This window comes from Aegilops tauschii, chromosome 6 (assembly GCF_002575655.3).
Source record: "Aegilops tauschii subsp. strangulata cultivar AL8/78 chromosome 6, Aet v6.0, whole genome shotgun sequence".
In the NCBI taxonomy this organism is placed as follows: Eukaryota; Viridiplantae; Streptophyta; class Magnoliopsida; order Poales; family Poaceae; genus Aegilops; species Aegilops tauschii.
In genome coordinates this window covers 296,319,493-296,332,889 of record NC_053040.3, presented here as the reverse complement: position 1 = coordinate 296,332,889, position 13,397 = coordinate 296,319,493, and the positions used below count along the sequence as shown (strand labels likewise).

At 41.9% G+C, this 13,397-nt stretch overlaps 1 protein-coding gene across 1 annotated transcript; it reads left to right on the top strand.

The window, feature by feature from the left end:
- The first annotated feature begins 794 nt into the window (after positions 1-794).
- On the top strand, positions 795-12,786 carry LOC109783950 (protein SLOW WALKER 2). Its single transcript, XM_020342525.4, has 16 exons — positions 795-1,810; positions 2,990-3,065; positions 3,786-3,905; positions 4,297-4,372; positions 5,378-5,446; positions 5,610-5,690; positions 5,843-5,914; positions 6,122-6,214; positions 6,487-6,681; positions 6,837-6,920; positions 7,023-7,166; positions 7,370-7,459; positions 9,922-10,004; positions 10,080-10,361; positions 10,768-11,005; positions 11,737-12,786. The coding sequence occupies exons 1-16, from the start codon at positions 946-948 to the stop codon at positions 12,418-12,420; spliced, it is 3,252 nt and encodes a 1,083-aa protein (XP_020198114.1). The 5' UTR covers positions 795-945; the 3' UTR covers positions 12,421-12,786.
- Positions 12,787-13,397: the final 611 nt, after the last annotated feature.

Here is a 13,397-nt window from a genome sequence, read left to right as displayed (position 1 = left end):
TGAAAACCTCAAACTTTTCAATTTCATGACGATTTTCAAATTCATATTTTTTCAAACTGATGAATATATTTTTCAAATCTGTGAATTGTTTTCCAAAATTCATAATCCTTGAACTTTTTTTGAATCCACAAACTTTTTTAAATCTGTGAAATTTCTAAAGTCCGCGAACATTTTTAAAATTTTAAAAACTGTGAGCCATTTGTTTTTCTTGAACAGGAGAGCAACACCAGAATAAAAAGGCTATCAAAAAAATAAACCAGCAAATGGGCGGGCGATCGAGCGAGCATTTTTTTTGCGCAAACGAGTGAGCATTTCTGCTTTATTGCATCCAACAGGGGCGCGGCACACATTCCTAGTTCAACTGTGCCGGCCCATTTTACTGTAGCAGATGGTTCCATAAACAACGGTTTATTGCGGTGGGTGATTCCAAAACAAACAGTTTACTGTATCGGACGGTTCAAAAAATTGTGAACATCTTTTTAAATGAACCTTTTTTCTTAAACGTATTTATTTTTTAACTTTGTGAAAATCATTTGAAACATGAACAGTTTTCGGAAATTTCAAACATTTTCTAAAAGCAAAGACATTTTGAATTCCCAGGAAACAGTACAGAAAAGCTACGCTACGTTAGATAAATGGGCCGGGCCACCCAGAGCGCTCGCCTGTGCGAAAGGGCCATTATATTGGACGCATTTACCGGTATGTTTTTAGTCGCTCGATGAGCTCCGGCATACCGGTTACTGGGCCGGGCCCAAGAAGGAGAAGGGGTTCGCGGAGAGGCGTTAGTTGCAAATAGGAATTGCCCTGCTCAAGCACCCTAGTCACACCCTAGCCGCCGCCTCCACCTCCAGTCCTTCCCCCACCGGCGCCACCCTCAGCCGCCGCCTCGCCCTCCATATCCCACCTCGCCTCTGCCTGCATATCCCCTAGCCGCGGCATCTATCCATGACGGAGCTAAACCCTAAGCCCAAGTCCGCAAAGAAAGCGAGGAAGGCCGCCGCCGGTGGGGAGGAGAAGGGCATGGATGCGCTCAAGTCCGATGTAATCCCCAAGCTGAAGTCCAGCAAGAAATCAAAGAAGCCCGCCGCCGAGGAGGGTGAAGATAAGGGTGCGGACGTGCTCAAGTCCGACGTAAGTCCGGAACCGAAGTCCACCAAGAAGAAGAAGAAGAAGAAGAAGTCCGCCGCCGGTGGGGAGGAGGATGACATTGACGCGATCAAGTCCGACGTCGCCTCGTTCGCCTCGTCGCTGGGACTTGTCCCCGGCGCCGGCAACTCCTCCGGGTTCGACGACTCCGACTTCCGCAAGTCCGGCCCCATGAGCGCCCCCAAACCGCCCAAGCACCCCCAAACCCCAGAAGCGCCCGCAAACACCGAACCCCCCCAAAACCCTAAACCTACCAAGAAACCGCATCCTCTCGAGCTCCATGGCCCTCGTACCGCCGCCACCACCAGTGCCACCACCAGTGCCACCACCAATTACCCGCTGGTAAAGGCGGGTGCTCTCTCCGGGCAGTGGTACGCTGATGCTGCTGAGCTGGAGGCCAGGGTCCTAGGCGACCGTAAGCATGCCGCACCAGCAGTGGGGCTTCAGGAGATGCAGCGGATGGTGGAGCGGAAGCGGGAGCTGGCAGAGAAGCTCATGGCGCAGTACTCGAGGGAGTATGACTCGGTGCGGCGGGGAACTGGTGATCTGAAGCTCCTGGAAATGTCGGCCAAGTCTGGTACATCAGCCGATAAGGTGTCGGCGTTCACATGTCTAGTCGAGGACAATCCAATAGCAAACATGAGGGCGCTTGACTCTCTCCTCGGTGAGTTGCACTATTGAAATGCTCATCGTGGTTGCGTATTGAACAAATTGAGGCAATAATGCTTCGTAGATCATTGAAACAGAGCTAGATTACATTTGAGATTCTTCCTGTATCTAGACACTGAGCTAGGGAAGAATGTTTTGAAGTGATCCTGATTCCTGACAACTTATCAACTTTTACAATCACAGTGGCAGTTTTATTTTATCTCATGTAACGCTTGAGTAAAAGTGGCATTTGGAAGCAATTCGATTGCATTAAATGTGACTGCAACTAGGAAAATATCCAGTGTTTCAGATAAAAAATGAATCATGAATGTTAGATGGAAATCACATAAATGTTAGACCTTTTAAGATATAAAACCAACTTGAAGTCACTAGAAAAACTTAGATGAGTATCATATGTTTGTTATGTGCAGTAGGCTTTATTTAGTGGCAGATGCTCGCCATAGGTTTGGACTATTAGCATTGCTGTCATTCGGTAGTGTATGGTCGGCAACTTAGTATAATCAGTTAATCACTGCCACTGGTCTTATGTGAACACCAGCGAGGTCTTTGTCAGTGAATGCGTTCCTTGCCACTGGAGAAAGATTGCTCAGGTTTACGATATGACTCACTTTTTTGAGTTGAAGTTACCATCTGCATCTACTTTCATCTTCTCGTAGATTTCCTTTTGAAAACTGAGGTTGCGGTTTTATTCTGGTACTTAATAATATAAGTATATAGTCAATCCTTTTAGAACTAGAACCTCGCCGGGCTATCCAGATACATAAGGCCATCATGACATCGATGAAGTAGCACAATTTTCAGATAAATTCCACCATCTATTGAAAAGTTAAGATCTATCATGAATGGCAAATCGATATCGTTTCAAATCACAGGCTTTTAAAGATTTGTGAACTATCAGTTTTTGCTATATAACATGCAGTTCAGCTAAGATGGATATTGCTTGGACAAAGCTTTATGTCTGTGCATACTGGAAATTAGCTTTCTTGCAGTTCTAAGTTTGTGAAGCATGTTTTGTTTTGTTTTGGGTTACTTCATATTTTTTGTTTGCAATCTTTGGTATAGCTGGACTTTCAATGTCAATATGCCGTTTTGCAGATCATCTTGTCTCTGTTCTCTTCTTCGATAAGTATTCTAAAGAGGTTCTTTCTGTTTTTTGGAAACAAAATTACAACAGGTATGGTTGCATCAAAGGTTGGTAAAAGGTATGCATTCACAGGCTTTGATGCATTGAGGGAGTTGTTCGAAATGAGGTTAGCATCTTCTGAACTCTTTTCTTTTGTTACCTTGTAGCTATAGAACCTTTCCCTCCTGAGGACACACTAAAGCAAAATCGGTGGCATTTATCTTGTTATATTTCTTACCTTATTTTCCTTGAATCTTACTGCCATTTCTCAAATTGGAACGCATCCTTGCGGGAGCCACTTGAATGGGCTGCACCATTGGTCTTTTATTAGGCGTGAAGGCTCCCTTCTTTACTGGTGCAAATATGCTTTCCAATTGATTATTCTTTGTTTTGTGTTTTCTAGACTGCTAGGCTTACACAAGTTCAGGAACAAGAAGTTACATGCCCGCAAAAGCATTTCGTAGCACATGCACTTGAAGCTTGCACAGCTTGATTTTCCCGCATAGCAATTTCTTGCTCTTAACATCTGACTAGACTGTCTCATGTTACTGGCTTTGCTTTCCATCTATTCCCTTGTTGGTTCGGGAATGATGTGCAGCTGTTCCATCCCCTGTTCTTTGGTTTTATTGAGACAGTCATCTGGGAATGCTAATTTTAGAAGAATCACACCGCATGTGTACAAACGAATGGAGAGGGCCACGGCTGTTTTATGAGTGACACTTTCTCGAACATTAACCAGACTAATTAATTAGCACTGCCAGATTTATTTTCTTACGGCATAAGCTCTCTGTTTTCTTTTATTTCTTGTCATCGTGGTTATTGAATATTGATGACATTCTCTTGCTAGGTTATTGCCTGATCGTAAGTTGAAAAGTCTTATTCAGCGCCCATTAGACATTTTACCTGAAACAAAAGATGGCTACTCGCTTCTCCTATTCTGGCATTGGGAAGACTGCTTGAAACAGAGGTATTTCTCACTCCACTATGTATCTGGCTATTTACGTTTGAGTCATCCAGGATCCAAGTAGATGCCATATGTAGGTCTGGACTCTGGAAGAAATAAGCCTTCAATTTAGGAACACTTACTTTATTATCGAATGAAGGCACTAGACTTTTTATCTTGCCATTGTTATATGTGACACCTTTATTATTATTCTATTGGTCAGCATTTTAAATGTGTCACATATAACAATGGCAAGATATATGTGACACCTTAATCTTGCCTGGTCATTGCTATATGTGACACCTTGATGGCTGGCATGTGGGACCCATTACCATTGTTACATGTGACACCTTTATCTTGCCTGGTCATTGGTTTTTTTTTTCAGTTTTGAATGTGATGATTAATACTATTACAGGTATGAGAAGTTTGTTATTGCACTGGAGGTTGCGTTAAAAGATATGCTGCCAAGCCTTAAGGACAAAGCAATGAAGGTTAGCCCAAATCGTGGATTCATATGGAACAAACTTTTTTATTTGCTCTCATTCTGGGCAAAGACTAGCGTTATACCGTCACAGAATGAAAAGAATCAATTGGGGAAATAGTGGGGCATATCCTATCATTTTCTACATCACATCTGATACTTGGAAATATCAAAAACAGTGAAGTAGTTGTGAAAAATCAAAACATAATCGCAAGCATTCGACAAGATGCGTTGGAGCTGCATTAGAAATTGCTATTACCTCCGTTCCTAAATATAAGATGTTTTGGCGGTTCAAGTTGAACTGCCAAAATGTCTTATATATAGAAACGGAGAAGTACAACAGTACGATTTTGAGGCAGCTAAGCATGGTTTGCCTCGACAAACTTGCATAACATCTAATCTAGCTTTGACCATATTGTGAGTGGAGATATGTTGATGCTGTACCAAATGTACTAAATCTCGGGATTAGCTGTTGAATTGATACCGCGTCATCTTTCAAACCGATTTAACACGGAATTATCAAGCCATAATAGAATTTCAAGTCAGTTTCCTATCCAGATATGTCTTACGTTTTAATATCTTGGCGGAAACTAGCTATTTCCTGCAGGGAACTTGATTCCTGGTAGGCACCAGAAAACTTTAAAACCAAACTAGTTTTGTAACTGAATATGAAGATTTGAGTAGAAGTTTCTGGCGGCAATTTTCTCGAACCAACCGAAGTTCTCCAGGAACTGGTGAAAGCAAAATTACCTAATTAAATAGAAAACTAGGAGGTTCAAAACTGGTCCCTTGACTGCAACTGCTCGGTTTTCAATTCCTGGTCAATCTGGAAGCTCGGCCACTGGTCCTCATGAGATCTGGGAAATGGCTGGCATTTTATTTTGAGGATTTACTTATCCTAGCCTCGTAAAATAGACATGCTTCCACTGATTTGTGCTATTACTATCATTAAGAGTATTTTGTGTTTCCTTGTCATGAAATGTGTCTTGTTTGTTGTTTTCCTCTTCCTCTGCAGACAGTTTCTGCCCTTCTAAAGAGTAAATCTGAACAGGAACGCCGGTTACTTACAGCTCTTGTTAACAAAGTAAGTTGTCATTTTTCTGCCATTTCTCCATTTTCAATTGTTATGATGTACCCAAAGCAGATATGATTAATTTATAGTGCAATGCTATATATATTACTTATGATAAGCAATACCTTACGGGAAGCGGCCTTATTCTTAGTCATCGTGATGCAAACTATTGCAGCTTGGAGATCCTGAAAGGAGGGCAGCATCAAGTGCCGCGTATCTGTTAACAGGTCTTCTGTCCACTCATCCAAATATGAAGGTATATGCATTTGTCGTGTTTTGTCATAAATTGTCTGTTCGATCAGTATAGTTAACTACGTTATATTATTATAGTTAACTACGTTATATTTTTCTCACGAAATCAATAAAAAACTTAACACTTGTGTGTTCTCGGACATTTTAAATTTGCAGATGGTTGTGATAGATGAGGTGGACTCATTTCTGTTCAGACCACATGTTGGGCTTCGGGCCAAATACCAAGCCGTATGTTATTGTTTCCGTTGCTATTTTATTCAAACATTGGTTCTGAATTTCATACACAGAGCACATTGGTAAATTGGTTCTCTTACAGATAACATTTGTGTAAAGTTGTACTTTCTGAATGCCGGGATATGCTCATCTATCCAAACTACGATGTATTTATTTTAAATGTGCTATCTTGCCTTCTAAACTAAAGTTGTTATTGTACAGGTCAACTTTTTGAGCCATATTTTTCTTACCAGTAAAGGAGATGGACCTAAAATTGCAAAACGGTTGGTGGATGTCTACATTGCGGTTTTCAAGGTTTGGACGTGTTTGTAAGTGTATAATTCTTGCTGTGCTTAGGCGTTCTTACTGGCGATGACCCTTCTCCTGCCAACGTTTAGTTTACTTTCATCACATCCTCAGTTCGCCATCTTGTTGGCCCTATTTTCTTTTAAACTTCTGCAGTTCACATCATATTTCAATTTTGTTTCTACGGCTTTATGTTCATCCTCATAGTCTCCTCACCTGTATGGGGTTAATTGCTTTTAAATATTTGAAGTTTCTTTATTGTTCTGTGGCACTGTTGTCAGGTACTCATGTCTTGCCCTCGTGATAGTAAAGGAGAAAAACAAAGTAAACATGGCAAGAAAAAGGTTGAAAATGGGAAAACAAAGGGGCGAGAGGACAAGGTCAACGACTCTAATTCACATGGAAACCATGAAATGGATCCACCAGCAGGAACAGATTTAGAGATGGATTCCCGCCTTCTCTCTGCACTTTTATCTGTATGTCTCACACTCTGCAGACTTGCCTAGTACTGTCTTTGCTTCGTCGTGTTATGTTATGTGCTAACAGTATGCTTACATATGCCCCTTTTTTTGTGCTCAAACTGGTTCTTGACTTGTGTCTCTAGTTCTTATTGATAGTTCATCTTATGCAGGGCGTAAATAGAGCGCTACCATATGTTGCAAGCTCTGAAGTTGATGATATTGTGGAAGTTCAGACACCAATTCTTTTTAGACTGGTGAGGTTATTAACCAGTGAAAGTACATTGCTGAGTTGTTCTCTGAAGGACATAATAGCTTCCTGTAAAGATCCTAACTAGCAATTTTGTTGTTGCATGTAGGTTCACTCTGAGAACTTCAATGTTGGTGTTCAGGCGTTAATGCTTTTATATCAGATCTCCACAAAAAATCAGATAGCAAGTGACCGTTTTTACCGCGCGTTATATGCGAAACTTTTGAGTCCTTCAGCTGTTTCTTCATCAAAGGTTTCAGTTGCCGGCCCTTTTGTCATGCTTTCTGTGTGTTCTTTATTTTAGTGCACTTTGATCTTTGAACAATAACATGGTTTATAAATCTCTTCCCTGGCACAAGATAACCATGAAGAAAGTAGCTCTGCACCTCACCCTTATATGTTGTTAGGCATCTTTTTCTATAGTTTACCTGACTAATCATGTCTTGCATATTTCAGCCGGAATTATTTCTGGGTCTGTTGGTGAAAGCAATGAAGAACGATGTAATGCTGAAGAGAGTAGCTGCATTTTCGAAGCGTCTGCTTCAGGTATGTTTCTAACGATGCGAATATATTACTTAAATTTGCTAGAAGTTCGTAATCACAGAAATGGTTGTCGTGGGCTCCCGACATATAAGCCGACTATGGCTTAATCAGTTACCTGTCGCCCAGGACGAGCATAAAGGACTAACACTAGTTACACCACTACTATACAGCACTAACACCACTGCCCACTGGAACTAAAAACTACACAGTTGCACATGAAAGTTCCAAGTGGAAATTCCCCAGAAGTTGCAAATTCTGTGAAAATGGGATTCATAAGTAAGTCCTAATTTGTAGTAATATGGAAGAGTATGTTGTACATAGATGCAATCATGCAAAATTTCAGGTCTAAATTACGTCATTTCCAACATACAAAAAAAGGTAAATACTTGAGTTATATCACAGCTATGACCACCACACCCTAGGTTGTATCAGAAACGGTGTCTGCTATGCCTCTTGTACTAGTTTTGATGGGCCCACGATGGGGTTAGTCTTAGAGATATGATTACAGGGTGGGAGTGAACAAAAATATCGTTACAAACACTAAATAATAATAAAAAATCAGAATTTTTGTGTGGACAAAGATGCATGAGTGCGTGATGCCCCTGCCAAATTTCAGAGCATTTGGATGTCTGAGTAGCTCTCAGCAAAAAAGACAAATTTGGGGTCTGAAAAACTTTACTGTTTGTGCACTGTTGGGACCTGATTTTGTTGTTTTTGCTGAGATCTACTCAGATGCCCATAAGCCTGGGAATAGTTTGGACTGAAACCTTAGTTTCAGTTTGGTTTTCTTGTCGGATTGTGTTTGGTTGGTTTAAATGGGCTGAGAATCTAAAGCAATCTGGTGTGGTTTGGATTTTACAAATACTGGATTGGACTGGTTTGGTCTGGACACGAACGAGTTGGTCCCAAACCATTTCAATCTGTGGATAAAATCCAATCTCTTGACCAAATCGTAAGATATGGCCTGCTTCTAGTTCGCTGCACTCCAGCTTACTACCTAGCTCAATCCATTCCACTCATCAATGGCGTGCATGAAGGCACTGAGAATGAGCGGCCTGTCCACGGTCACGATGGAGTACGCGCGGCCGGTGGAGGATCGCTAAGGCTGGGTGACCCCTACGATCAGGCGGCGGCAAACTGGTCCCTTCGTAGATCCTGGTCGTCGACGTGGCCGGTTTCGACGCCTCTGACCGAGACTTACCAGCGTCGGCTGCTTGTCCGACGCGCGCGGCCGCTTCCCGCTTGCGAGTCATGCATGTGGGTGGCCATGGCATCCCGGCGGACCTCATCGACGCAGTGCTCTATGCCGCCTCCGGCTACGAACGACGCGTGCTGGCCAATGCACTCGCCCGTGCACGTCCCTGTCACCAAAAGCTTCCGAGTGCATGCCAGTGTGCTCGCGCCCCAGCTCCTCGACATCCTCTCTCCCTCGGACTCGGCATCCCACGCTTGAGCGCCGCCTCCGACTCACCGGCCCTACTACCCATCAAGGATGACCTGCTACTTGAAGCTGAAGATCAACTACCCGCAGCGGTGGGTGTGGAGGTCCACACGGACGCACACCAGCTTCTCCATCCTCCGGGCATGGGTTGGCCAGCACACCAGCTTTTTGTGTCCGCGGTTTCAAACTGCAGTTTCAACCCAAAAATGAAAAATGGTTTGGATGGGGCTGGGTTGAAAACGTGGGTAGTTTGGTTTGGTCTGCATTATGGTGGTTAAAGTTTGGATTGGATTGGTTTGGATGAAAGAGGCAGAGTCGTATGGTTTGGGCTGGATTCAATCTGGTTTTGAAACTATTCACAGGTTTAGATGCCCAGATGCTTTGAAGTTTGGTACACATCTCACGCACTCAAAGATCTTCCATAAAAAAAAACCCGGATTTTTTTGAATTTACTGTTCACCGGGTGCAGATGAGCCTGGGTTCAGAATTGGATATTAGGTGATGTTGTCATTATCTGAGTACAAACCAGTAGAAGAATAAGGTATGTTCCCGCAATATGATTAGAGCCAAGTTCACACTTGGTCACAAAACAATATTAACCACATGGTTTGTGCTGTTCTTATTTCTGTTTTACACCATTGTTGTGATAGTAGGATTGTCAAGTAGAAACTCCCACTGCAACTCTTATGCCTGTTTTACATGCTTCGTGATTTGTGATATTTTAGAAAAGTACTAGAACTGATATTTTGAAATATGACATAAAAGTGACAATATCATAAGGGATGTGTTTGTATTTTATTTATATATTATATTTTCCACCACCCACTTGTCCTACAGTGGGATGTGGGAAAAGGGAAAGAAATCCGGGCGAAGGCTTTTAAAATCTAATCGTTGTTTAGACTATAATAGTATAATTACAAATCCGAAATATTGAATCTTTTAGTTTTACCTGTATTATTTGTGATTATGGAATTGAATGGAACTAGGGAAGCTCTAATAACTAAATTGTGATGTCTCTGAACAGGTTGCTCTTCAACGCCCTCCACAGTATGCTTGTGGATGCCTTTTCATACTGTCTGAGGTCCTTAAAACAAAGCCACCATTATGGTATGTGGTGACTTGTCAATACCATATGATCTCACTGAATTTTATTGAGTACATAATTTACATCAAAATCTTCAGGACGATTGTGCTCCAGAATGAATCTGTCGATGATGGTATCGAACACTTCGAAGACATTGTAGAGAATCCTGAGGACCCTGCTATTGCTTCAACAAGTCCAATCAAACAGGATAGTATGTTGGCTTCACTTGAGAAATACAATTCTGACGGCGAGGATGATTCTGATGCTACGAAACAAGTAAAAGTGTCCGCTAGTGATGAGAACGGTCAAACCAATGCATCAGCTGAGGGGTCGACATCACATGTATTATATAATCCACGACACAGAGAGCCTTCTTACTGGTATTGTCTTTTTAATCCTATATTTTGCATGAAATTTTCAGATTATGTTGTTTGATAATGCAAGGATAGAAATATGGGTATGCATCATGTTAATTTGGATTAGCTCTACTATCTGATCCAGGTGTATATAAATTTCCGTTTATTTGTTTTGAAACGCTAGTGGCAATATCGTGTAGCATTCTTGATAATCTAGTTCATCTTGAAATGGTATACTATTGCAATCCAATTACAAGAAAAAATTCAAAGAGAATTGGCCACTTGGTATACAAAACCAGTCACCATTTTTTGACAAGATCCCTAATAATCTATAACATCATACTATTTCACAATTTTCTCTCCTTTTTTGTACTTTGTTACAAATACAAACAATGTTCTTGATCACTCGTGCTTTTTGTTGTGTTCTCAGCAACGCAGATCGTGCTAGTTGGTGGGAGCTAACGTTATTGGCCTCACATGTGCACCCGTCAGTATTTACAATGGCTAGGACATTGCTATCTGGAAACAATATTGTTTATAATGGTGATCCATTGACAGACCTGTCGCTTCCTGCCTTCCTTGACAAATTCATGGAGAAGAAACCAAAAGGAAACCGCATCGCTGAAGGGAAATGGCATGGTGGATCACAAATTGCACCAGCTAAAAAGGTACGAATTTGTTATTTGCTTTTACTTTCTTTTGTTGAATTTAAATTGTTCATCTTGTGTTGTTTCTCTTCTAAGATGTTTTATCTCTGGATTTTACAATGACTTCTTCATGTTTTAATTTTTTAACTTGCGGAAAAAAACATCACCTGTATAGCTGTCAACTTGTCATATGTTCGTTCTGTCATGGTTCCCATAATCTCTTGTAGCTTCACCAATATGAGGGGACCGCATTAGTATCATTCCAGTGCCTTTTGTCACGTAGCAGATACTGTCCGTGTGTGTCATGGACAGTACAAAGTAGTAATCACTCATATACTGTTCACATGTTCGTTACTTCCTTTGAGTTAGTGCTATCTTTTGTGTGCTTCCATCGTTTAGGCAGTGGCTGCATAAGAATATTCATTGTTACATTTGGAATTAAGTGAGAATATCCTGCATATGTATGCTCTTCATAATTAATTTGAACATTCATACGTAAAATCAACCTGTCTATACATCTGAAAGTACGTGATGATTTCTAGTTTGTCTTGGCAACTATAAAAATAACTGCATATGTTTTACCTGATCTCATGTTTAGTGTTGACCTTCGACTATCTTTTCGGTTATGGATTCTATCGTCATGTGACAGCACATGTGGCACTCCCTCTTCATATATACGAGTTGTCACTGCCGCAGTTCTGTTGGCTGATCTATGTAAGTCTCTGTGTGTGTGTGTGTGTTTGTGTCTGCAGCTTGACCTGAATCATCATCTCATTGGACAAGATCTGCTAGAATTGGCAGAAAATGAAGTTCCTCCAGAAGATGTTGTTTTCCATCGCTTCTACATGAACAAGACAGGCCCTATTAAGCCCAAGGCAAAGAAGAAAGCTTCAGTTCTGGATGAAGATACTGGAGAGCTCTTAGCTGATGACGTTGATGATGGCAGTGATGAAAGTGATGACGAGATGCAGGAGCTGGATGAAAGTGATGACGAGATGCAGGAGCTGGAAGATGAGTCCGCGGAGGATGGAGAATATGACTACGACAATCTGGACGCCAAGGCATTTGAGGAGGAAGGGGATTTGCTTAGAGATGACAGTGATGCTGATGTGTTGGATGACATTTCAGATGACGACGAGGATGATGATGAAGATGATGGTCTTAACTTGTCGTATGTGGACGAGAGTGCTGACGATTCAGATGATGATGTTACCGATGTAAAGGCTGCAGCTGCAGCCCGTGGGCAAAAGCGAAAGAGCCGCTCAACTCCATTTGCAAGTCTAGAAGAGTACGAACATCTCATGGAGGGGGAGGCCGAGAAGTCTACTTTGAAGAAGCAGCAGCGGAAGCACAAGGAAGCTGGGGACAGTATGGGCCGTAAGGAGAGAGGACAGAAACAGTCGGGATCACGAAAGAGAAAGTCCCAAGAGATCTGAATGAGAATGAGCTTATACCATGCTGGGAAATGTTTGTGGCGATGTTGCTCGCTAAAGTTTTGTAGTTTTGGAAGACGCAAGCGGCTGGCAACATGTTGGTCTACCTTCTGGCACTCGCCGCCACCAGTTCCTCTCCGCCCGTCCTTTTGCCGGTGGGGGCGCGCTAACTCTTGCAGGAAGAAAGAACGGCGTGTGATCAGGCTCGGAGAATTAAGCTTTCAGTCATCATCTCGTCTAGGCGTGTAACAGCTTGGATTCTCTAATTTTGACATTTTCTCTATGTTGCAAACATTCTTTTTCCTACATTATGTAAACCGGGTGCCTGAAGAAGCTATATCCACCTAAATTTGTTACTTTTTCATAAAATATCTGGAAAATATCTGTGCTAAACATATAATAAGAACATCCACAGCATGGATAAAATGGATATCCTTAAACCCGAGAGCCATTATAGACATATGGAGATTATTATTGTTACTAGGAGAACCCTCCGAGAAAACTGCCAAGATCTCCCACCCTTGGCATGGAAAACTAGCAAACAATATTTTTAGACGGCAGCACCAGGAAGGTGAAGTACAAGACACCTACATAAACTGAACAATCACCAGTCAACATGTCACACTGCACATTAGAGGCCTCTATCTGACAGGGGCACGCCCAATGCAAATGCAAAATGTTTAGGGTCTGTATATATTACATTTAGATGTGAGATATTATCTCACATCTAACATGATGTTACATCCTTTTTGTGGCCCTCTCATTGACAACTTCCTCTTGCTGTTCGTTATTTTTTTTGTTTGATGGTTGTCCAGGCTTTTTTATTTATTTAGGGGATGATGGTTGTCCAGCTAAGTTTATCCTTTGATGCTAGACAAGCTAACTGCGTCAACGATAAGGGCAGTTAAGCAGGAATCAAACTCCCAAGCTCCGACTCTTAACGTGTCTTAGAGCAACTCTAGCAGACCTCGCATCCCGCC